Source organism: Pelmatolapia mariae, linkage group LG1 (assembly GCF_036321145.2).
Source record: "Pelmatolapia mariae isolate MD_Pm_ZW linkage group LG1, Pm_UMD_F_2, whole genome shotgun sequence".
Classification (NCBI taxonomy): domain Eukaryota; kingdom Metazoa; phylum Chordata; class Actinopteri; order Cichliformes; family Cichlidae; genus Pelmatolapia; species Pelmatolapia mariae.
Window position 1 is genome coordinate 19888371 of NC_086227.1, and position 25858 is coordinate 19914228.

The following is a 25858-nucleotide window of genomic DNA, read 5'->3' on the forward strand; positions in this document are numbered from 1 at the left end:
AGTTGTGGGCAAATGCTCATTTGTTAAGGGCACTGTTTGCATGGCCTTGAATTCATGGCGCAGTGTTGTTCAGTAAAATGCATTTTGGATGATTTCGGGCTTGTTTAGAGAGACAATAACAGCTGCAAATGAACATTGTGTTTCTTTGTTGCAGGTATGCTTGCACCTCTGTTTTTGTGGATTTTCTTTTTTCTTTTTGCTTTGCATGTCATTTGCATGTCATTTCAGGTGATTCTGTTTTTCTCTGAGACAATCCAAACCTTTCTTTTAGGGTTTTCTGTACAAATATTTGCATATTTATTACTCACAGAGGCAACATACAGTGGTGTTAAAAAAATGTGATTGCCCCCACTTATTTATCAAAAGTTATTCTTTGTTGAACATCACTTTTGTTATTCTCTAACAAACAAAAACAATAGTAAATGATAGCCACATATACAATGTCAGTGCAGTGTTGTGTCAGTGTTAATGAACTGAAGAAATTCAGCTTTGAAGCAATAAATTGGCAGAAAAAAAATCAATCTGCTTTTCCCATACTCATCCTAATGCTACAGCATACAGTACATTAGGCAATCAGAGGGATTACACATTATCTGAAATGTTACAAAACTTGAATGTAATTCAAAGACCGGGTGACTTTTCTTTGCAAACTCACGGCCTCGCAGAGTTAATGGTAAAGAAAACAACTTCCCTGATAACTTAAGGTTTAAATCATTTGTGTAACAAACAGCACTGATAATAAAACCAAAGAATGAATAAATACTAACCTGGGATCAATGAAAGGTTCCGAATTAATTGTGCTTCCTTGTTACCTTTAACAAGCACACATAATCTACACTGCCAGACCAATAATAAGTCACCACCTTCAGCTGAGAGCCTTATATTGGCTAAATTGCTGTGTAGCCTTAAGAAAAACACTTATCAATGAAGCTAATTAGAAAAAAATGTATATGGGTCAGTGGGAAAAGGGTATCATCAGGGCAAGAAGAGCGGCAGATGGATGCCTGTCCGGACGGTGTTATCGCCGGGGGTTGCTTCAGTTGGTCAGGCCCAGGATCAGCAATCTTAGGTGCCCAAAAATGAGATAAGCCCCAGACCAGGATGACCCGGTTCTCCCATTAATGGATTTTTTTCTTCCGTGATGGAGCCGGCATATTCCAAGATGACAATGCCAGGATTCATCAGGCTCAAAGTGTAGAAGAGTGGTTCAGGGAACATGAGAGATCATTTTTACACATGGATCTGCCACCACAGAGCCCGAACCGTAACCTCACGCAGCGATCCATCTCTTGTGTAAATTAATGCAACTCTCAACAGAAATAAATATAGTGATATTGTGTAACCTTATAGAAATAATGTAATGGTAAATGCATGCTGCTGTCAAAGCTAAAGGTTGTCCAACAAAATATTATTTTTTTCTGGCTAGAGAGTGTATATTAGTGTTAAGAAATATATGCACATCAAACTAGCTGCCAGTCTGCCATGTCACATTTGGAATAAGGGGTCAGATCATGTACAAAGGTATATGTCATGCATAAAAAAATGAAGTGTTTTCCAAATTCACTATAAGAAAATTACGTTTTTGATAACCAAAACTGTCAGGAATACAAGCATTCATGTCCTGTTAAAGAGCCTTTGTATCACTTCGTAGCTCCCAGGTTTGGATGAGAGACATTTAAAAGTGCAGTGTGGATTGAACATATGTTAAAGATGAAATATAATAGTGTCCTCACAGCAATCTACCACCTCTCTCCCACTCTCTGTCTTTGTACATGAAATGTGTGCCGTGTGTATCTGTCGCTGCTTGTTTTTGTGTTTTTTGGATGTGTGTGCCCCTGTGCCTATTTGCCCACATGCCTCTATGGTCTTGTGATGTCCTGTCTGTCTGTCTGTCTGTCTGTGTGCGTGTGTGTCCAGTGAGGGGAAGATGGTTGTTCTGTCTCTAGCAATCGGGCTGGCTGAACAGGATGACTTTGCCAACCTCCCAGATCTACAGGAAGCGCCAGCGAGCAAAGAAAATGAAACCACACCAGAGAAAAGGTAATGAGAGAAAGAGAGAGGGGAATGTGAAGAATGTGAGTTGTTAAGCACAAAAACAAAACGAGCAGCCGAGGTAGCTGCTTGTCATACGGTGAAGAGGTGTGTAATGGATTGTAATTTTAAGCGGGGCAGGGCTATTTATCTCCACTGTGGTGATGAAGGAGTGCGCACTGTACAGTAGAGTCACCTGAAAGATCAACACTTCATGGCAATTTTAGTCTTGCTTGAAATGCAAATTATTCATAATAACACTACCACTAAGCAGCATATTACAAACCAACAGTTATGTATTTACTGTTCTCATAAAATATAACTGTATTTAAAGATGTAGACCTTCTTTCAATTCTAAGGTTTCACATTATCAAGACTTGGTAAACATAATCTGGTCCTTAGCAACTGTTACAATGAGCTAAATATAACTACAATACATTACATATTACACTGTGTGATTATTTACTTATTTAACAAAAACTAAGCCAAAGCACAGATGCAGTGTGTGAAAGATTAACTACACCTTTATAGCTTTTATAGTAATTTAAGGGGTGAGTAACAGCCAGGTGCTGGTAATCAAATGCAGTTTGATTAGATATCATCAGTAAGTGTGAGCATCACTATATGAAGGATTATATGGGCAATTTGAAGTCTGTCATTCTACAGTGAGAAAGATTATTCTCAAGCGGAAAACATTCAAAACATTCGCCAATCTTCCCAGGAGTGGACGTCCCAGCAAATTCACCCCAAAGTCAGATTGTGCAGTATTCTGAGAAACTGTGAAAAGAGCTACATCTCAGACTCTACAGGCATCAGTTAGCATCCTAATTGTTAAAGTTCATCATGGTACAGTTAGAAAAACACAGAACAATATGTCTTATTTGGAAAGGTTACCAGGAGAACGGCTGTTCTCTTTAAAAGAACATGGCAACGCAGCTAATGTCTGCAAACGTAAATCTGAGCTAACGCACAAGACTTCTGAAGCAGACGATGCTCGCAGTCGTGTTTGGTGAAAGCCAAACACATCAGCACAAACACCCCATGTCAGCTGTTAAGCACTGCGGTGTTTGTGCTGTGCTTTGTTTGGCTTTCACCAAACTGGGCGATGATTGTGCTTGTTTTGGACCCACAGGACCTCTGGCACTTTGCAGCCGTTGAGTCGACCATGCTAGAGTCAAATGTGAGGCCATTTGTCTGACAGCAAATCTGAAAAAGAATGATTGAAAAGAAAAGAAGTGCTTCAATGGCCCAGTTCAAATCCAGTCCTCAGCCTCATTAAAATGTTGATCTGGGACTGTGAAACATCTGTGTACGAATAAATATCCACAAACTTCCAAGGATTGAAGCAAAATGTAAAGAAGAGCAGGCAAAAATTCCTCCACAAAAATGTGAGAGGATGATAACGTCCTACAAAGGAGCGATTGCTTCGAGTTTTTGCTGCTGAAGGTGATTCTAGAAGTTGCTGAATCGTGGGGTGTGCTGGGGTGTGTTTCACACACTGTTTCTATGGTCTGGCTTAGTTTCTCTTAAACTTTCTGTTAAATAACGACATGGTCTAATGTGTCGTGTTTTGTTGTATTCATTTTATTTTATGACCTGGTAGGGATCAGGTTTAAAATGTCCTGGTGTGTAAAGTCTTAGAACTTAAAGAAAATTGATCAGGGGGTGTACTTTCTCTTTACTGTGACAGATCTAAATACCTCTACAGTGAACTTTTTATATATGTAACCTTATTGTTATTTCAAAGCCTATACTGCCAGCACTGTAATTCTGTTTAATAGTATGTCCTTTTTCTTTTTTTCCAAATAAAATAAAAATGTTCAATTTTTTTTAAAAAGCCAGCCTTTTAAACTCCATAATGTACAATCTACTTCTGATGTAATTATTTTGCATTGTGTAAAACTTCAAAGCATTTGGGTATTAAGATTATTAATCATCATACAATAGTATCAGTGTCAGTCCCAAATTCATTCTGCAGTCTGACAATAAGACCAACATGCTGCCTCAGTCGTAGAGAGCTGCAGCAGGAAACTTGCAGCAGATGGTGTAAACCCCACAGAGCTCTGATCTCAAAATCACGGAGTCAGTCCGGGATTACCTGAAGACAGAGGACAGTGAGACAGACTGTGGCAAGTTCCCCCAAGATACTTGATACAACCTGTCTGCTGTATAACAGTATAAAGAATAACTGTGCATAAGTGTGGTGCTGTCTGAAAGCTTTATTTAGTATTGTGCTTTTGTACAAAGGTAACTAATCAAAATACTCATGGCGTTTTGTTTCTTTTTTAATCACCCAAACCTTTAGTGTCTTTTCACTCCTCTGAGAAATTCACCCAGAAATAATGCTAAGAAAGTGTCTTTGGTATTCTCAGTGGGCAGCCCTGCTTGGTACATTTATATTAGCTGGGTTTTTACCTTTAATTATTAGGTTTTTCCAGCTTCCAGCACTAAAGAGCTTTCATTTCTTTTGCCTTTATTTTTACCTTTATGTTTTCTCAGATTTCTGTTTTGCATACCCACATTTTGAGTTCCTTTATCCCATTTTTCATGGCCTGTGTTTTCTCCATCCAGACCTCTGATGGTTGGCTTGTCTGCATCTCTTCACTGGTGGTTTGATCTTTGAGTTGCAGGCATACGGGAAGGGCACCCTCATTATTTAGGAGTAAGATTCCTCACATGAAACACCCGTCTAAAAATATGCTAACCTCTCATCTACCAGTGATCTCAGAGCAGCCGTCAGAGACTAGCACAGTCTCTCAGCTAGTGAACAAAGGACTGAACAGGCTGCTCCCTTATCGCATCTGTGTTTGACGGATAAAGTGCTTATCCCACTGTTTTGACACTACTGGGCAGAGGATAAAGTAGAGGTGTAGTGTATCATAAAGGTGCAGTTTTTTTCGAGGGTTATGTCTGTTTGTTATGTTTTGTTTACCTTTGCAGAAATTCTGCTTTTGAATTGCATTAAGTTTCTTAAATGCTCAGAGTTTTCCCAAAATCTCTCTGCAGTGCATATTAGTGTGCTGTTCTAACTAGGTCAGCTGTGAATTTGCGGTTGATGGAAAACCAGAAGTCTCTCTTGGAAGAAAAAATGTGATAAATGTTTCTTCTTCCTAATGTTATTGCTACATTATCCTTTTATTTTTTTCTTTTAAAATTTAATATCAAATATCTAAGGACAAGTCAGGGAAGAGGACTAGCCTACCTCTTGTCCCCATGCTCTCTCCCTCTCGCTGTCTGGAGGTCTGTCAAGCACCCAACTCTAATCACAGCCAGCCTGCGAGCCTCTACCCAGAGGGCTTGCGTGGGCCAAGTTGTCTAGTGTCCTTCCACAGCTAATAACAGCTCTCCATCATCATCTCTGTCCATCTCCCCCATCTCTCTTGTCTCTCCTGCTACCTCTTAAGCTCCCTGTGCCCGTCTGTTCGCTTGCTCCTGGCCGTTTTCACAGCGCCCAGCAGCCTAAGTACGATGCAAAGAAATGATCCAGCCAAGAATATATCCATGACAAGACGAGAAGCCGTCAAACAGAAAGAGCGGGAAACCTTTGTTCTCCACTTTGCAGAGAAATATGCAACAAGATAAAAATACACACACCCATGGAGGTCTGAGGTTCTGTTTGTTTATTAATGAAATCAAGTACAGCTCAGAGCACAAATATCTACAGACGTCTAATCTGATAACAGAGAAATAACAGGATAGAGACGAACGCAGTGTGTGCTGTGTATTAGCACAGATCCATATTTGTTGAGACAAGGTTAGTAATTGCGAGCAAAAGGAACATACTGTAGCACTAATATTATAATAAGTATGTTAGCTCAAAGTGCATTCATTCAAATACATATATATATATATATATATATATAGATAGATAGATAGATAGATAGATAGATAGATAGATAGATATTTGGTCCATCTGATCAGCGGAAGTCCAATATTCACTCTTAATTTAGCTCTCATTCTCTACTGTGTCCACACACTTGTTGCTAACTTTGTCACGGTGCCATTAGTGCTGGGCAGGTAGCGTACAACAGATGCCTGATGGAAACAAGCTTGATGAAAGCAGCGGGACTGAACCAAATCACTGAATGCGTGGGCTGCTAAACATCTCTGTAAGGGCAACTGCAGAGCCGATGATGACTCTTTGTCAGTTCAGTATTCTGGGCTATCTCTTTCACAGTATGCAGAGTCATTTGAGCCATTAATATGAAAATATTAGTGCAGCTTTAATGTGTTTCTAGGATTCAGTCACTAGTTGCTAATCTACATCATCTCAGCTGCAAAGCAAATTATTGGCACGAATCATATCAGAGCCCCTCATTCAAAGAAAAATATGTCTACAATAATAAAAAGATCTATCTTTTGTCTGCTCTATAGCAGCAGACCACAGCCACCTTAAAAAAATGACTATGGCGTTGAAATAATAAAAATGTTAAATGACAGTAAGTGTGATGATACAGACGTCTGTGGTCACAGCACTGAACCAGCTACTGACAGTGACTAATACCAGCTGGACGCAATAAAAAATATCATATGATCAATTTGTCGCTTGGATCACTTTTACGTAACAAGGCAACATTTTGTTTTTGTCAAGTGAGAAAACATTCGTTGCTTTCGCACTCAACAAAACCTGCGCAAAAGCGCCTTGTTGAAAATGGGATAAATGGCTCATGATAAATGGAAGAAAATCCCAATTTCAGAATAAGCAACGATAACCTAAAGGGCGTATAATTGTTTAATTTTCATGTTGTTGCGATGGCAGCAAAACATGCTGAGTCGTACAGGGTGAATCAGTGCTGACAGAGATACACTGTAGTGCAATTCACTCAGACATTAGTGCTGCTTATCAAAGCTTTGGATATTTTGTTACTGTCTGTGATTCATCTAAAGCCTGAAATACTTGCACAGCATCCTGTTTTAATTGCTGAACCTCACCTCACCTCTAAAAAAAGTGTGTCATGTTTTGTGAGAAGTTTAAATTTAGTGTTTGATTCAGGATACAAAGCCAGTGTCAATACAGTACTGTGCAAAAGTCTTAAACCAACCTTCATTGCTTAATATTTTGTTGAAGCATCTGTAAAATATATATATGTGAATACAGTATATAAAGCAAAAAAAAAGATGTACAATTCCAACGAGCTTGAAAATCAATATTTGGTACGAGTACCTTTATTTTTCAGCACAGCCTGAACTCTCTTAGGCTTTCTTGTTATTTCTTTAAGTAGTGTTCAGAATAGTTCTCCAGGCTTCTTTAAGAACATTCAAAGCTCTTCTTTAGATGTTGGCTGCCTTTTCTTCCTGTACTATTGAGGCCCGGGCTCTGGAGAGGCTAACCCATGACTGATAGTGTTTCAATGTGTGTTTTTCTATCCAGGTATACTTTTACTGCGTTGGCTGTGTGTTTAGGATCATTGTCATGAAAAATAAAACTGTTAACAGTCAGCCATGTTCCAGACAGTATTGCATGGTGGATCAAAAATCTAACGGTATTTTTCTGTGTTCATAGTTGCATCGATTTTGACACGTTCCCTAACACCACTGGCTGAAACCATGACAAAGCTGCCTCCATCCTTTACAGATGGCTGTAGACACCCACTGTTTTTGTCAATATGTTTTGCACATTTTTACAGTTATTTGAACCAAAACTTTCAAATTTGAATGCCTCGATCAATTAGCCCTGTTGTCACTGATTTCAGTCCAGTTCTCGTATAATTTGGCATACCTCAGCCTTTTCTCCCGGCTTCCCTTCCGTAAGAACATCTTGTTCACAGCCGCCTTTACACATTTCTGATGCAGCTTCGGAAAACGGTAGATGGAACAATTGAAGGGCCATAAGCCAGGGCTTTAGGCTCTGTGGCTCTGTTTGCTAGATTTTTTCCTGTTTATTAAGGACATGACTTTCAGATACTGTTTATCAGCTGTAGATAATGTTTTTGGTCTGCCATTTCTTTCTCAACTAATAGCTTTTTGGGAATCAACTGGTTAGTGAAAAAATGTTATTTTGTGCTTGCCAAACTGTTTTATCAGCGTCATTTCTCATAAATTCAGCTAAAGAAATGAGAACAAATCAGTGGCAGGCTGCAAGAGCACAAAAGACTATTTAAAATGGGTTCTTTGTTAAGTTGTTGTGTGTAGACACAACACTGGATTTTAGTTAGGTGTCTTTTTGGGGCATGAATGATAGGTCGGTGTTTAGTGGCTTAACAAACAAAAATAGTCAGGTACAGCACTGGACTGAAAATGAATAAAAAACAGCCAATATCCAAAGACATACTTTGAAAGACCTTCAGAAAACCTGGAGAACTATTGCTCAAAATCACTTTAAAAATTAAAACTAAGCCAGGCTCCTTGGCAGCAAAATGTAAAGAAATGAGGAGAGGCTCAAGACCTTTGCACAGTGCAGGATTTGTAATATTTCAGGTCAAACCTAAATACACATTTAATTTCCTGCTGTTCTTTTATCTGTAGAATAAAGCATGCCTCTTTTTCTAGGTTAAACTGCATGTCCTGTAATCGCTTATGCGTCGCTCCATGTTATGTAAGTTTGGGTCACCGTGGTAGACCAGCCAAAACCCTGCAGTGTACTGGACGTAATCACCCACCTGCAGATAACTATGATGGAAGCTCTGAAGCTGTTTGTGTTATTATCATCTCAGAAAACCATTGTTGCATGGCGGAGCTGCATCTTAATGAGTTCAGAGATCCACCACACACAGAGATGCAGCAGAGAAATAAATATGAATAAACCCTTACTGGTCCCAGACTCTGAAAGCTGAGTTTGTAAAAGCTGTAAATACTTACTGCTCACTGCTTCCATTCAGTGCAAGCCATGCACATGTCAATGACTGTTCATTCAAATCAAATCATTATGATTTGTAAAACTGGAACTGAAAGCTACACAGCTTATCATAGCTCATCCAGCTTTCACCTTCACAGTGGAGAATTATTACTTTGACCTGTTAGCAGTTAAAGACCACCAACTATTCTGACAACACACTTTCTGATTCTTCTATTTTATTGCAGTTTTTTAACTTCTGTTTCCCAACTCAGTATTAAGCTGCAAATGATACAATTGATAGTACAACATTCATACCTAAAATCAGCTTGAAAGTCAAGTTTGTGTGTGTGTCCATCAAATGACTGAGATCTTTAAATGACAACCATCTCATTCTCCATCAAGCCAACTCTAATATCTAAACAGCCAATCACACTGCAACAACTCACTGCATTGAAGCAGGTAGACGTGGCCAAGTTGACCTGCTGAAGTTCAAAGTGAGCATCAGATTCATGGAAGAAGAATTCATGGTGGGTGCAGGATGGGGATTTTGGGATCCCTTATCACGAACTAATTACCATTTAAAAACGCCTACCTGAGTATTGTTGGTGATCATGTAAGTCCCTTTATCTTCTGATGACTGATGGCTGCTTCCAACAAGAAAATGTGATATGTCACAAAGTTCAAATAATCTCAAATTGGTTTCTTGAACGTGACAATGAGTTCACTGTACTCAAAAGGCCTCTACAGTTTATATATTTCACCTGTGCTCTGATCTTTAACAATCAGTACCACACATGAGAAAGTTTGTAGCTAACTGGTGGAGCATATAGCAACCAGACACAAGACTATGGAGCATAAACAAAGAGAGGTATTTATAGAATCCCTAAATAAATGCTCTGTGTCTGCTAAGAGTGTAAATATTTTGTTTGCTAACATAACCTTCATTACAAATTTATGTTGTAATAGCGGGTAAGTGTCGTGTTTGCAGCTTGTTCTGCTGCAAACAAGTAGCCAAAAAATGAAAAATATCTCTATTTATAAGCATTCCTAGTGTGTGAGCGCTTATTATTTTATGTTTTTTGCCCAAAGCCTGAATAGAAAAAAGGCTTAATTAGAAGAGACTTCAGAGATGAAGAAATTAAAGCCATTTTGTCCACCATTATGTGACATTTAATGGGTGTAATCACAGTCTTGAATGTCTAAATTGTTCAAATGGGTGGGAATCAACGTTGTAATCATGGCAGCGGTAATGTTGTACAGTATAAATCAAGCAGGAAGCTGCTGTCACCCTTTGTCAGATGGCATATCTGAATCTTTCAGTTGTGTGCCTGAGCCAGCAATCAGGCCGAGTCAAGCTTCTTAATGACTCTCCAGGCTGGCCAGTGGTCCCCATGGCGGCCTCTGAAGCTGCCAGTGGCCCTGGGAGGAAGGTTGATTGGAGGAAAAAAAGCAATGTAGGTCAGCACAAATGAAGTATCTTTAAAAAAAAAAAAAGAAAAGAAATACTGTCAGAACGAAGTCTGGAGCTCATTCACCATTTCCCTTGTTGCTGCTTGTGGCTGTGAGCAGGGAGCTGATTTTAGAGAGGCCACGAAAGGAAAGTGAGGGGAGTGTCACAGTAAAGGAGACAAAGATCAGCGAGGAGAAAAGAAATAGTTTTCATACAGTAAACTCACCTGATCTGAGTTTTCTTTATGTTTTTTTCCCCTCCCAGTTTTCAGATGCAGAAGATGTCACTGCAGCCCTCTTCATGCATGAATTTACAGCAAAAAAAGCTCCATCCAGTGGATAAATGTCAAAAGCAAGTCAGTGGAAGTCTATTCAAAGAGCATCAAACCAGTCCAGCACTGTACATGGCTCCATTTGTTGTATTAGCCTGTGTGTTGAGGGTGGTGGTGCCCGAGTGATTTGTCCCCGTTGGTGGGGAGCGCTGACATCGGTGCCTCAGCCTCATCCATCATGGGATGTGGGACCTATATTGTGTTTCATGGTCTCCTAGGGCTGGCGTATGATCAGCAAGACCCAGATACATGTTTATGGAGACACACTTCCTATTCAGGCCCAGAAAGTAACTCTCATCCCTCATGTTCTCACCCATCCATCCAATGTTGCTCCCTTGTCCTGTGCCGCCCATTTCTTTCCCGCCTCACTCATCAATTTCTACTTTACCCTCAACTGCTCTCACTGTGGTTTTTAACGTCACTGTCACCTGTCCTTCATCTCATCTCCATCTCTCCTAGTTTCTTCCGTAAGTTAACTGCACAACCCTGTTTCCTACTTGCCTTTTGCCTAGCCCTTTCTCCTTTTCCATTTCTATCCCCTTATTCACCTTATCCTCCTTCTCCTGAGGGTGTTGACTGACATTGTGATGTGATGATGTCACATCAGCACTCCTCTGTCAGTGTAGATAACTGTCAGCTTGGGCAGACTCAGAGAAATCTGCTTCATTTCCAAGCACCAGAAAAAGCAATGGAGGTCCCCTGTGGACAGTTGCCCTGCATTTGTATACATTATTTTCTTTTTTTTTTAATACTAAATATAAATATAAGCACAATTACGCAAAGACTTAGCTCCAGTTCTTAAACATAGCTCTGTTTTGGGTTTTTTGGGGGGCTTTTGGGGATTTGAGGGAGGGGATTTGGTTTTCTTTTCTTTTGCTGGTTTCATTTATCTAGTCAGGGACCACAGCTGAATGGACTCTAACGAGACACAGTGAAGCAAAACTAAGAGCCTATCAAAATAAAATAGGAAGTAACAAACACTGAGACGTGTGAAGTTAACAGACATGACTGGGTAGACAGAGAGGTAAATAAAGATGGAGACAAGACTGACTTCCACATGAGACGCTGAGCAGAAAACAGAGACAAAACTAGAACATGAAAGGGAACTAATATCACACAAGAAACCATGAAACATAAATGTAGGTTAAAAAAACTCAGAGGTACCAGAGAATAACTAATTCAAGACTAAACAGTACACAGCTTCAACGTAAATCATCTCCTAATGCAGAAGAAAGAATCATGAGACTCAAAACGCTGGGTCAAAGACCCAGAACCATGACACAGACAAGTTGCACTCACTGCCATCTCATTTTTAAATTAGATGGCAATTATTTGCCTTTGCTAGTTCGCCTGAGAGTGATTGTAGTCCGAGTTAAAGTGCAATTGTTTAGAGATAAGTTTCCTCCCACCAGGCAGCCTGTGCAATTATCTTATCTTGGTCACTGTAGCTACTTATGATCAGTCACTAAATGCCAAAAATTCAATACAACCACCCGGCAACCACCTATTTTTCCTTGTCACGAGGAGGTTGCCATGCTACATTTACTCTGGTGTAACTGAGCTGTTGAAGTTTATTGCACATTGTAAAAATGTATTAAGGATAATTGTCAAATAAGTTATAAATACCAATTTGACCCTTTTAATATTTAAGTAAAACAAAACATAAGTAGAATGTAAAAATAATAAAACCTAAGCTCATGTTGTCACTTTTAAATAGTCGCCTTGAAGACAAAATATTTATGATTTAATCTGATGAATCTATTGCTAAACATTTAATAAAGGTTTTATTGCAGTCAGGTTACACCCCTGATTTCATATTGTGTATTCAGAAAACAGAAGCTCATCAGCTGCTTCATAAAGTCTGCATATAGACCCTTTGGTGGCACCTGTAAGCAAACAGAATCCATGTAATTGTGCAGCCATCACATTGTTTTCTTGTGTCTCAGCTATAAGGAGCTGTGTTGTGACAGAACAGTGGGATCAAAAAGATTTGATTATGACAATAAAATGAAATAAATAAATAAACACACTCACTGAAATTATTCTCATCCATTACATTTGTAATGCACACATTGCTTTGCCTGCATTGAGTCTTCTGTGAAGATATACTCTCCAACTTGAGCTTCTTAATGAAAATGTCTTCCTTTTTTTAAAATCCAGTCTCTTCCCCAATAATTACTTCTATGACACACCTTTGTCAAAGCCAGATGAATGAAGCATGTTCCTTTCATTTATTCACTCTTTCTTAATCAGTGCTCACCAGCCTGTCCAGCAGACAATACACATGTTACACAGAAGAAGATAAGATTTCACTGCATTGTCCCCGGGGATGTAATGACCTGCTTTGTCCAATTACTCAGAAGGTGGCTTTCAACTCAGATTGAGGCCATGAGGTCAAAAGTCGGGTTTCAAGTTTCACTCTGGCAGATCGAAGTGGTTCTCCAGGGGACGCTTCTGTGTGCTCGTGTGTGCGCGCGATCCTGTGTCTTGTTTTATAAACTTCTGATTGTTCGTTCGCATTTGCCTACAATCGAAACAGCAAAGTAACGAGAGCTTCTTCAGTTTGATAGTCTAGAAGGGAAAAGAAGGTAGAAGTCCATAGTTGCCCATTTCTGGTTTTGCCTGTTGTTTTGCTGGCTGGAGGTTATTCTGCACTTTCTTTTGACATTTATGAATCAGCCATTTTCAGCGTGAGCTCACACGTACACGGCGGTATGTGCTGAGGTGTTTTCGCAGGGTCACAGGAGGTTAGAAGAGTGTAGGTATGAGGAAGTCAAAGAGTGTGTTTCAAAGGCATTTCTAAATGTTTGGTCCCTTTGCCCTACAGCCTTTTTTTCTTCTTTTTTTGGTGCTATTTTTAATATATGCCCCTCTCTGAGGAACTTCCTTGGATTTCACTGCCCTCTTTTGAAGGCTCCTGTTACCATGGTTACTTCACCCCCGTGTAAAATACATGATGGTAGTGAGTACAACCTTAAGTGGGAGCACACATTTCAGTAGTCATGGTTACAACAACCTCTAAAGGATGAATTATGTAACTGGTGTTGTGTTTCAGAAAAGATAGTCACTAGCTGGCAGAATAAGGGGCAACTCGTGGCTAAAGATATTTTTACTCCTCTTTGGAGAAATTCTTAAGTTGATAACCACGGCATGATGCATGTGAACACATTTTTTACTTTCTAATGATTGCCAAAGTAGTGTATGTATTCCTGCTGCTGAATACAGATAACTGCAGAGCAGCATTTCAGCTGTTTAGTGAGAATTATCCTGAAAGATAATTACTCTTTCTCCTCGTTCTCTCAGAGTAACAAAGGCCTATTTTTGTCACGTCTCATCATTTTCTTTATATCTCTGCACATAAAGCTAATTTGGGGATGTTATCATGTCTGTCTGAAATATTATGCAGCACCAGTGCTTTGCTGCAACCTGTGTGTGGATGTGTGTGTGTGTGTTTGGCAGTGAGTAAATATGTATATTGACACGCATGGATGAACTCACCTCCCTACCACACCCAGTAGCCTCAATGTCTCCTAGGACATTACCGTCAACAGGCGTGATTCGATGACACAGGAAGCAGCAGCAGGTTTTTATTTGCAGTTCAGGGAGGAAGGAAATGAAAAAATAAAAATTTTAAGGCAGATCACCCAATAAAAATTTAAAGAGACCTATTATGTTTGTTTTCAGCTCCACGTTTTTATTACTGAAATCTTCTAGAGTATTTGTGCATGATCCACAGTCCACACAACATTTTAGCTCCTGCCTCTTTAATGCACTAAACGTTTGCTTTTTTCTGATTGGATGCTCCTCTCCTGTCTTCTGTTTCGTTTGGGCTTGTGAGCATTGTCACCTCCATTTGTCAGTATAGGTTCTGAAAACAAGCTGGAAACATACTGAACAAATATAACTGGTTCATAATTAACAAAGTTAACTTTTGAAAGCCACCTGTAAAAAATTAAGACTAAGCGCAAACATCCACACAAAGAAAGGATGCTTGGTAAAATGATGGGTGGTTGGGAGGTCTGTGTCTGAGGTGATGATATAGGGAAATCACATTCAAGAACACATCCTCTAACAAATTTTTAGAGGAGCCTGAAGCCTGCTTTTCAGAAGCGCTGGTCTTCTTATTTGTAAGAGTTGCTCCTAATGTCTAAATTACCACTGGGCTCATTGTGGACTTTGCTTTCAACATCTGCTCCAGTTGTTCCTTTAGCTCATGTTCCTACTTTTGGATATTGGTTTCTGGATAGATTACCACATCTGTTACAACTGCCGTCTTCTCCGTCTTGACTACCACCACTATGTCCGGTTAGTTGGTCAGCAGCTACTTGTCTGTCTATCCCATGGACTGTAGACCTGTTGTTTTCAATCACCTTTGGTGGTGTCTCCCATCAGAACTTGGGGACGTCTAGTCCATATGTTGCACAGATGTTGCTGTACACTATCCCAGCCACTTGGTTGTGCCTCCTCGTGTATGCAGTCCCAGCTTGCATCTTATATCCTACTACTGTCACGGTTCTGGGTCATTTGACCCAGCATTTTCAGTTTCTTGTATTTTGGTATTCTTCTGTATTATGATTTATGCTCTTATTCTTTTGTTATCCTGTTTTGATTATTATCATATTCTATGTTTCAGTTTATTCTGGTTTAGGGTTTAGTTCTTAGGTTTTGTTCTGGTGCCCTCGTGTTTCCTGTAGGTTTAGTTCAGTGTCAAGTCTGCGTCTTTGTGTAGTTGTTTCTTGTTTCCTGTTTTATTGTGAAGGTCCGTGTCTCATGTGAGTGTATTCAGTTTTGCTTCCCTTGTCTCGTCTCGTCAATTACTTCCAGCTGTGTTCCTCACCTGTGTGTAATCTCTCTGTGTGTATTTAAGTCGTGTCTACTCGTGTACTAGTCACTAGTCTGTTTGTGTTTCATCCGTGTGTTCTCCCTGCTATCTACCGTCATGTGCCTCTGCTCACCCACCTTCGTGTTCGTGTTTAGTACTAGTAGTTTAGTTTTTCCCAGTTCAGATTATCTTTAAGGTCCGTTTGCCATTTTCACCTTGTGTTTTATTTTTACAATAAACACCCATCGCACCTCACTCTAGCATCGCACCTCCACGAGTGCCTGTGCTTGGATCCTCCTTTATTTTCTCCACACGGCTCATCCCATTTGCCGTGACAACTACTATGTGCTACCACAGCCTCTATGGATCTGTGGCGTGGGGCCTGTTCTTGTTCTGTCATGATCAAAGCCTCTGTGCTGTCCTGGTAGGATTTCTTGATATCAGCCACTTCTGCTATCTGTCAGTGGTCATCCTTGACAGTTCCTCTTCCTGTTTCTTAGGAATGACCTATCTTCAGCTGCCTAAGCACCTCATCTCCGGGTACCATGTTCCTGATATATTCACGAATGCTCCATGTTTCATCATGGATTGTGGTTCTAACAATCACTAATCCTCGCCCTTCCTCATAGAGCCTTTGGGTGCTGGACCTCAGGTGGAGATCTCTGTCATTGTGAGTTTTGGTGTCCTATCAGTGGCATCTGTCTTCCTTTGTGGTCAATTTACCATTCTAGCTGGGTATCTGATGACCTGTAGGGCATGTGTATTGATGTCTTCCTCATTCCTACCATTTCGATGGCTTCTCAACACCTTTTTCTGGAGGTATTTGTTTGTGGCTGACCTTTGTGCATCTTTAACATGGTTTTCATCGGCCTTTGCGATACTCATGCATTTGTACCTTATCCTGTATACCTCCTATTCTACCTTCTGGGAGCTCCAGTCCTTTAGTCTGGATCACCTTCCCTCACTTTGCAACCATTCGGCCACACTTATTGAGTCTGAATGACATCCTGATGTCCTCACTGTAGATCCTGGTGAGGTGAATCAGTGAGTCGATGTCTCGTTCACTCCTGGCATATAGCTTGATGTCATCCATCTATATAGAGGTGGATGATGATCACTCCAGTCGTGAATCTTAGTGCGCTTAATGATGAGCTGGCTTAGGGGGACCAATCATGTGCAGAACAGCAGCGGGGGCAATGTATCACCTTGGTATATTCCACACTTGATATGCAGTTCCCTTCAAGTTGGCCTCCAGCGTTGTCTTCCACATTCCCATTGAGTTCTTGATGAATGTTATTAGTGCGCTTTTAGCCTTGTACAGTGGCCAGCACTTCAGTATCCATGAGTGGGGCATAGAGCTGTAAGCTTTCTTGTAGTCAATCCAGACCAGCAACACCCATGTCTGGAACACCACAAACACAACACTAGCGGACCTGAGTACCCTGGGAGGATGTAAAGTAGTAAATGACTAACTGCACAAAGCAAGTGCTAATGGTAATTTGTTTAAGTATCATGTTTCTGAATGAAAAAACTGTTGTCCAATATACTGGGGTATCGCATCGCCAAATATCAGTATTAGTCTTATATACCTGAAATGCAAAAGAATCAGACCCTTTTGTTTTTATTAGATATGTTTAAAATTTATAACCAATTAATGGCATCTCTCTTATGATAAACAAGTAGAACAGTGTAAACGACCACGGCAGACCCGATGACACGTTCATGCTATGCAGCATACTTTATTGACTCGCACGGTTGCTGTTCACAATGCTCACAGAGCTGCAGCTCTCCCGCCGCCCGCTCAACATTATCCCAACAACAACAACGCCAAAATACAGCACCCATTACAATATTTAAGTCGGCGGGGCGTGTTGCAGATGCCGTGCAGGTGCGTCCGCCTTCCCTGCACGGCACCGCAGGCCACGCCCCGCCACATACCCCCATTGCCCGACTGAGGCCGGGGAGCCATCCGGCCAAACCTACTCCCCCCACCGCGAGCGGGAGTGGGGGTCAGCCCGGACCGTCGGTGCCCCCGGGCTCTGGCCAAGCGACGGGGAGTTGTGAGTTCGGGTGGCCGCCCGCGAACCCAGCGGCGCCGGCGAAGCTGGTCCGGAGGTCGGCCGCGTGGCAGGTGGTCACGGCTCACAGGTGACCGGGCCGACCTAAGATCAATTGGCACGCCGACCTCTGGTGGAGTTGAGGCCGGTCTGGCGAGCACACCGCCCTCAGACTTGGCGGGCCCGTCACACAGCTCGCCCTCCGGCCGAGCAGGCTCCCTTGGCACGGGGACCTCGGGCTCCTCCTCCGCCGCCGCTCCCGGCTGAAGCAGCCCCTCACGCGGCACCTCTTCCGCCGCCGCTCCCGGCTGAAGCAGCCCCTCACGCGGCACCTCTTCCACCGCCGCTCCCGGCTGAAGCAGCCCCTCACGCGGCACCTCTTCCGCCGCTGCTCCCGGCTGAAGCAGCCCCTCACGCGGCACCTCTTCCGCCGCCGCTCCCGGCTGAAGCAGCCCCTCACGCGGCACCTCCTCATCCGCCGCTCCCGGCTGAAGCAGCCCCTCACGCGGCACCTCCTCATCCGCCGCTCCCGGCTGAAGCAGCCCCTCACGCGGCACCTCCTCAGCCGCCGCTCCCGGCTGAAGCAGCCCCTCACGCGGCACCTCCTTCGCCACCGCTCCCGGCTGGAGCGGCTCCTCCACCTTCTCGTCCTCCTCCTCACCGGGCAGGCGCGGACCCTCGCGCGCCTCCTCGACCACCGGCATGCGCGGGCCTTCGCGCACCTCCTCGAACACTGGCACGCGCGCTCTCCCCGCGCTGACCTCCGGCTCGGGCTGGGCAGGTGGGTGAGCTGGTGGTGGGCCCAGCAGTTGCTCCACTTCCCTCCTCCGGGGAGCAGGAATGGGCGCAGGCCCCTGCCGGGCACAAGCCACTCCCACCCGCGGAGTGGGGATGGGTGCAGCGGCAGGCTGGTCCCTGGCTGGTCGTAACCTGGGGGCTGGCACGGGCGCCTGCACAGCCCGGATCTCCTCCACCCCATCGCAGTTGGGGAGCGCCGCTGGGGGTGGCGGCGGTGTCGGGCAGGACCGGATCAGCGCCGCCAGGTACTCCATCCTCTCCAGGTGACGCTCAGTCTGGTCCTGCAGCTCTTCCCGCCGGTGGCGCCACACCGCCGCCTGCTCCTGCTGCGTGGCCGCTAGCTCGGCCACCATTCGCACCAGCTCCTCCCTCTGCTGGCCCAGTCCTGGGTCTGCCGCGCCTCCCTTCCTGGGTTTCGGCACCACTGTAAACGACCACGGCAGACCCGATGACACGTTCATGCTATGCAGCATACTTTATTGACTCGCACGGTTGCTGTTCACAATGCTCACAGAGCTGCAGCTCTCCCGCCGCCCGCTCAACATTATCCCAACAACAACAACGCCAAAATACAGCACCCATTACAATATTTAAGTCGGCGGGGCGTGATTGCAGATGCCGTGCAGGTGCGTCCGCCTTCCCTGCACGGCACCGCAGGCCACGCCCCGCCACAAACAGATTTTTACATTACTATGAATGGTATCTTATCTTCTATTAATGTTTTGTCTGGTGTATGTTTTATGCAAACTTTGTGTTTTCACTGAGTATTCAATGATAAATGCACACGTTAGAGCAATGTAGTGAATTATGCTTTGTTTTCTTGTTGATAAATTAGGCTATCAAGCTGAAGAGAGGGAAGGGCTTGACAGATGTTTTCTGCATGTCGAGCTGGATAACTCCCAGTTTGGATCCATACATTATAATGGCATTTTTTGGGAAGGGGGGCTGTCTGTTTTTTGTTAATCGTTTATTGCTTTTCCTGTGTCTGCTCGAGCACTGAACAACTAATTGTGTGTCTCATGTTTGAAAGACAGGAACATTTTTACAGTATCTGTTCCGTTAATTTATTATCCTGCACACTTTCCACTGGTTGCTTTTAGAGGTTTGTTTGACTCTACCCGAATCTCTCTACTTGAGCTTTATTCATCAAGTAAAAAAAACTCTCAGTGCCTCAATATACTAGAGTAGACAGAGGAGTGAATATGTTCTCATGCATAATCTATGCAAGTGTGCATTGATTAAAACTTTTTTTATATACAACGATCAGGCATAACATTATGACTGCTGACAGGTAAAGTAAATAACACTGATTATCTCTTCATCATGGAACTTATTAGCGGCTGCGATATATAAAGGAGCAAATAAACAAACTTTGTGTCCTTAAAGTTGATGTGTTGGAAGCAGGAAAACTATAGAAGTATAAGGAGCAAGTCTGACAAGGGCCAAACTGTGATGGCTAGGCGGCTGGGTCAGAGCATCTCCAAAGCTGCAGCTCTTGTAGGGTGTTGCCAGTCTGCTGTGGTCAGTATCTATCAAACGTGGTCCAAGAAGGAACAGTGGTGAACTAGCAACAGGGTCATGGGCAGCCAAGGCTCACTGATGCACATGGGGAGGGAAGGCTGACCCGTGTGGTCTGATCCAACAGATGAGCTATTGTAGCTCAAATTGCTAAAAAAGTTCATGTTAGTTCTGATAGAAAGGTGCCAGAATACTGAGTGCATTACAGTTTTTTGTGTATGGTATGGGCTGCATAACCGCAGACCAGTCAGAGTGCCCATGCTGACTCCTGTCTACCACTGAAAGCACCAACAATGGCCATGTGAACATCAGATCTCGACCACAGTACAGTGGAAAAAGGTGGCCTGGTCTAATGAATCACGTTTTCTTTTACATCATGTGCATCGTTTACCTGGTGAACACCTAGTACCAGAATGCACTATGGGAAGAAAGCAAGCTGGTAGAGGCAGTGTGATGGACAAGATAGTGTGGGAATCACATATCATCATAACATTATATCAAAATAATACTATAACAACAATAATTATGGTTGTTGGGTTTTTTCAGGTCTTAAATAAAACATGACATGAAAAATACATGCAAAAAATACATTTTCCCTTCTCACTGAAACATTTATTAAGGACTGATTATCCATTTATTAATGCCAAATAGGCTATTTACGCATACTTAATAGATATTTTGTTCAAAGTTTGTTATAGACACATATTATGTGAAAGCTGACGCAAGCTAAAATATAAAAGTATGGAATATGAATAGCATGTAAGGGTTAAGAAACATGAAAGATTAATTAAGTTATGCGTTTGTGAACTGATTACATAGAATGAAAATGTCTTTTCAACAAAACTTTTATTAGTTAGTTAACATTAATGTTATAAGCCCTCAGACATATGAAGGGACTAATATAAAATCAGTGCTTTTGGGAAATGGTGATATTGTTTAAAAAGTGTCCCACAAAGTTAAGAGTGGAACAAACACTGTTTTTGATCACAACAATAAAGTTATAGCCAGCATTCAAAGATTCAAAGGATAGGAATTTAAAGATGTGGACCAAGACCAGGAAAGATAAAAGAGAATTACTGAATCATGGTCAAAACATTTGCTGGTATCATATTGTGATTTCATTTAGTTTTGATTTTTGTCCAAACCCAGATTGTATTTCGTGTCTTTACTATAATCAAGAGCAGAGAACTTGCTTTAATCCATCAGTATTTAGTCACCTTTGTGCTTTCAAGCATATGTTTTCAGTGGGGACCGGTTTGAAAACTGTGGTTATTGGCACAGTCAAAGTAATTCTAAGTGTCTGCTGCCAACACTAAAATCTCAGCATCCCACTTAGTACCTAAAAATGTTAAAATGTTTGTTTCTATATTCCAGGTAGGTTGTACTGTTGAGTTATTTACCTCTTATATTTTTTAAATGAAGCTCTTAAGAAGGATTTATTTTAAATGTGTTTTCAGTGGTAGCTCAGTTTCATGGATAAGACATTCCTCACTTTAAACTATAGGGCACATAATATATGCTTGTCAGCTGGTCTCTACCCAAAGAGTCTATAAATGCTTATTTGTAGGAAGGGTTGGCAAAGTGACAGCCCAATGAGCCCTACTAAATCACCATCAAACACACAAGACAGAGGCCACATGAATTTTAAACAATGAACCTTACATAAACACAGCTGGGCATTTTCTCCATTATTTCCCTACAAGATCTCCTTTTTATTTTGCTGTGAATAGTTGTCGAGAAATGACCAAAGCCATGTAATGTGCATTCAGTCCTTTAACACAATGTATATACAGAGATCAGGCATCACGTTATAACCCCCTTTCTAATATTATATTGTCCACCTTTCTGCTGATAAAACAGCCCTGACTCTTGAGGCATGGACTCCACCAAACCCCTCAAACTGTGCTGTGGTATCTCACACCAAGATTTTAACAACAGATCCTGTAAGTCCTGTAAGTTGCGAGGTGGGGCCTCCGTGGATTAGACTTGTTTGCCCACATCATCCCACAGATGCTAGGTTGGAGTGAATTCATGTCAACATTTAAAACTCGTTGTGCTCCACAAACCATTCCTGAACCATTTTTGCTATGTGGCAGTGCACATTATCCTGCTGAAAGCCTATGCGCATCTTACCCTGTTTGCACTGCGGGAGGAGGCCATAATACCTGCAGGAAACCCGTACCGGCACATGGAAAACATAAAAAGTATAAGTATCAGTGTTGGGCACGTTACTTTGAAAAAGTCATTAATTATAGTTAGTAGTTACTTCTTCAAAAAAGTAACTGAGTTAGTAACTGAGTTACAAGATTCTAAAAGTAATTAATTACTTGAAAAGTAACTGTTGCGTTACTTTAAAAAACATTTTTAACCCTCTGGGGTCCAGGGTATAATTGGCCATTTTTCACTACTTTTGATTTTCCCTTCACATTTCACCTTTAAAAAGTATTTACTTTGCCTTGTTTGGTATCATCCTTTTGGTCGTCATGGTGCATTTTTCCACCAAAACGAACGGGCTGTTTTTTGTTTTGTTTTTTTATTTTTTGTTCATAAGCAGAGAGTGCTTGCTAGCGCTGTCCTTAGACAGTAAACATGAAACTATTCAGGAAGAAACACGCGTATATATTGTTTATCATGACTCTGGTTTTATGTGGCCTATCAGCACAATTTAAAAACTGGTATATATCACCTTGTTGCTTTTTCATCTTAAAGTCATGTGATTGGCTTACCACGACTACTTTATTCTTCCTCAGCCAAACAGCAGCACTCATGCGATTGTTTTGCCCCCTGAGCTCCAGGTGTTGTGCCGAAAAGTGATCGTCTGCAAGAAAGTGATTGCTGTCCACGGGAGCGCGCGCACCTGCTTAAAGCTGTAGTGCCCAGATTACTTACGTAGACAGCTACTTCCGTGCAACTGATATAAGATGCGGTAAGCTGAACACTCCTTCAACCGTCTGTTTGTTGAAAAATAGTAACGCGACTGCACCACATTTTGTTGTTAGCAGGGCTGGACTGGGACAAAAAATCGGCCGGGCATTTTGACTAGAGACCGGCCCACCAGGTATTATAGGAAAAGCCATAAAGCCTTTGAATGAAAACAAAAACTGTTGTGACAGTGGTGTACACTGTCTTGTTGGTATATGTATGATGTCTATAGATTTTATATCAGATAAAAACTTTGCTTGTAAGATTCAGATAATTACTTATTAAAAACTAGACATTTTAAATGAGAATAAGAAAGAAAAGTATTTCTTTGTGCCCCCCTTTCCCTGTTAATGCCCTACCTGGCCCCCTGGCAAAACTTTGCTAGACCCGCCCCTGCACAGTTACCAGCTGTTAGATAGTTAGAAAAGGATCCTGGTGTTATTTGTCTCTCAGAAACAGTTCATAACTTCCCTTCAACTCATTCATGTCACCTAAAAGGTAAACCTGTTTCTCAATCACCTGTTCAGCTCTGATGATTCAGTAAGGACGTCTCCTGGTTTCATCTTCATGTTTCCCTCTCACCACATATCCAAACCGATATCATGACCAGCAGCTTTTACATGCTATGTATGCCCGATGGCCGGTCCAGCTCTGCTTGTTAGTAACAGTAACGGCGTTGTAACGATAGAAACAGTAATTAGTTAGATTACTCGTTACTGAAAAAAAGTAACGCCATTACTTGTAACGCCGTTATTCCCATCACTGACAAGTATGATCAGTGGGGCCCCTTAGTCCCACCCACAATTCCATGTTAGGCTCCTAGGCAACGGCACTAACTACTCCACCACCACAGCACAATTACAAGTCTTGTGTCTGTGTCAAGGTACCCTCTGTCCTCTCTATGAACTCTATTAACGATGTGCACCATTTATTCTCACTGTTTGGTCCTTCAGAGCTCAGCAGGTACCTGGCTCTGCGGGAACTTGTTCAAATATGGTAGGTCTCATGAGAATGTCAGGTTTTCCATTTAACTCGTCTCTTTGCTTTGTAAAAGAAATTGTGTGTTAAGTGTTAAGTTGTGCTTTGTGAACTGATCAGCTGCTGTAAAAACTTTAGATGTATTAGTGGTGAAAGATTAACAATGTGTAAAACACAGACCACACACTGTGCCGGTGAGAGTCACATCAGTGGCAGAGCGAGACATCCAGGTGTTATGTAATTATTTAAGGTGGGACATGGTTCCCTAACGTATTAAGGGTCGTATTAAAAGGTTCAATTGAGTATTTTTAGCTTAACCTGCAGAGATCACATGCATGTGAGACTAATCTGCATTTGACAGACCTGTGGAACATAAACCATTACAGTTTGAGTTGAGGCTGTGGTGCATTGTTGGCTCTATGACCTGCAAATCACAGGAAGTAAACGCGGAGTGACGAATCCATTCTTTTCTCTTCCACACCGTATCCTTTTCTTTTTTTTACCTCTTCTTGTTCAGCATCGTTCTACTTCTGCTTGTCTCTTTGCTGTGTAACCCCTGTCTATCTCTCACCCCTCTTTCTCCAGCCTCCTTCTGTTTTGCTTTCCTGTGTTACACGTCAGTTTGCTTCCTCTGTCTGCTTTTTAGCGTGTCTGACTCTCCTCGCCAATTCTGTTCTGCTTTGTTTCAGAGCTTTTATCCCATCTCCCCTTCTCTGAGCTAAAGCTTAATGTGTGTCTAACTGTGTCTCACATTCATTCGTTCATTGTCTCAATAAAAATAAATCATCTCCTTTGCTTTTACTCTAATTTATCTTATCTCGTGGATTATCTTTCCCTTCTTTTAGTCTAACTTGCGCTGTTACCTTTGTATTTAGTATCTCACCTGCTCACTCGCTCGCTATTTCTGTCTGTCTGACTGTCACTCTCGCTATTTTTTGTTTTTCTTGCTGCATCATCTCCCTCACTGCAATAAGCGCTTATTAGTGTTATTTGTCACTATGCCTAGACTGGTATCACATGTTTGTATTTTTTCTGTATCCCAAATAGTTACATAATAAAAATACTGGGAGCAATTTTTTAGCAGCATCGTTAGAATATTTGTTTCTAAAAATGGTTTTCTGTACGGATCGTCTTCAAAGTGTTTAAAGTGACAGGTGGTGTCTGACCAAGTTTTACACTGGTGTATGTTTATCTTGGAACGTTTTTAATTTATATATATATTAATAGTCAACCACTGCAAGAAATTGGTCATGACTGCTTTAATGTCTTTTTGATGCAATTTTATTACAACCTATGCTACCTGAGCAACATAAATACAAAAAAATATCTGGATCATTGTAATATGTTCAGTTCAGTTCAATTCAGAGGTATTTATGTAGCGCAACATCACAACAACAACTGCCTCGAGGTTCTTTATACTGCAAGGTAAAAACCCTATGGTATTCAGGAGGAAACCACAACAATAAGACGATTCCCTGTGAGCAAGCACTGTGCAGTGGTGAGAAGAAAAAATGCTTACTTTCACCAGGAGGAAACCTCCAGCAGAACCAGTCTCAGGGAGGAGCAGCCATCTGCTGCAATCGGTTGGGGGTTAGGGAAAGAGAAAAGGGAAAAAAGAGAGCACAGGGAGACATGACAAATCCCAAAACAGGGGAGAGAGGAGAAACAATTAAATTGATTTTTTTTTTTTAAAAAGGAAACAGTTATTAATATACCAGTGTGATAGTCTGTTGCTGCACATAGTTGACTGTTTTCACTTGTCAGTTACCAGACATTGTGTGAGGTACACCTGTTTCACTGCAGATTGATGCAAACGTTTTCTCAGCCAATCACAACTCAGTGCATTTAGGACTTTGACTTTGAGTGTTGCATGGCTGTTGGTGCCAGATTGGGGTTTGCCCACACAACCATCTCAGAAAAACACAAAATATCCAGTGAGCAGCCGTTCTCTGGGTGATGACAGCGCTCTGCTGCAACATTCAGATGGCAGTGACAGAATTTGGAATAAATAACATGAAAGCATGGATCCTGGTTTGTATCAAAGGTTAGGGCTGATGGTGGTGATGTAATGGTGTGGGAGATATTTTCTTGGCACACTTTGGACCCCTTAGTACCAACTGAGCACAGATCGAATGGCGGTCCAGCTGACTATTGCTGCTGACTGTGTCCATCCCCT

General features: G+C 41.9%; 1 protein-coding gene across 1 annotated transcript in view; it reads left to right on the forward strand.

Moving 5' to 3' along the window:
• syt7b (synaptotagmin VIIb) overlaps positions 1-25858 on the forward strand; it is a 130299-nt gene that overhangs the window by 88890 nt on the left and 15551 nt on the right. Inside the window, exon 5 of the mRNA XM_063475004.1 lies at positions 1918-2040. Within this exon, the coding sequence (XP_063331074.1) occupies positions 1918-2040 (123 nt within the window). The remainder of the gene's footprint in view (positions 1-1917; positions 2041-25858) is intronic.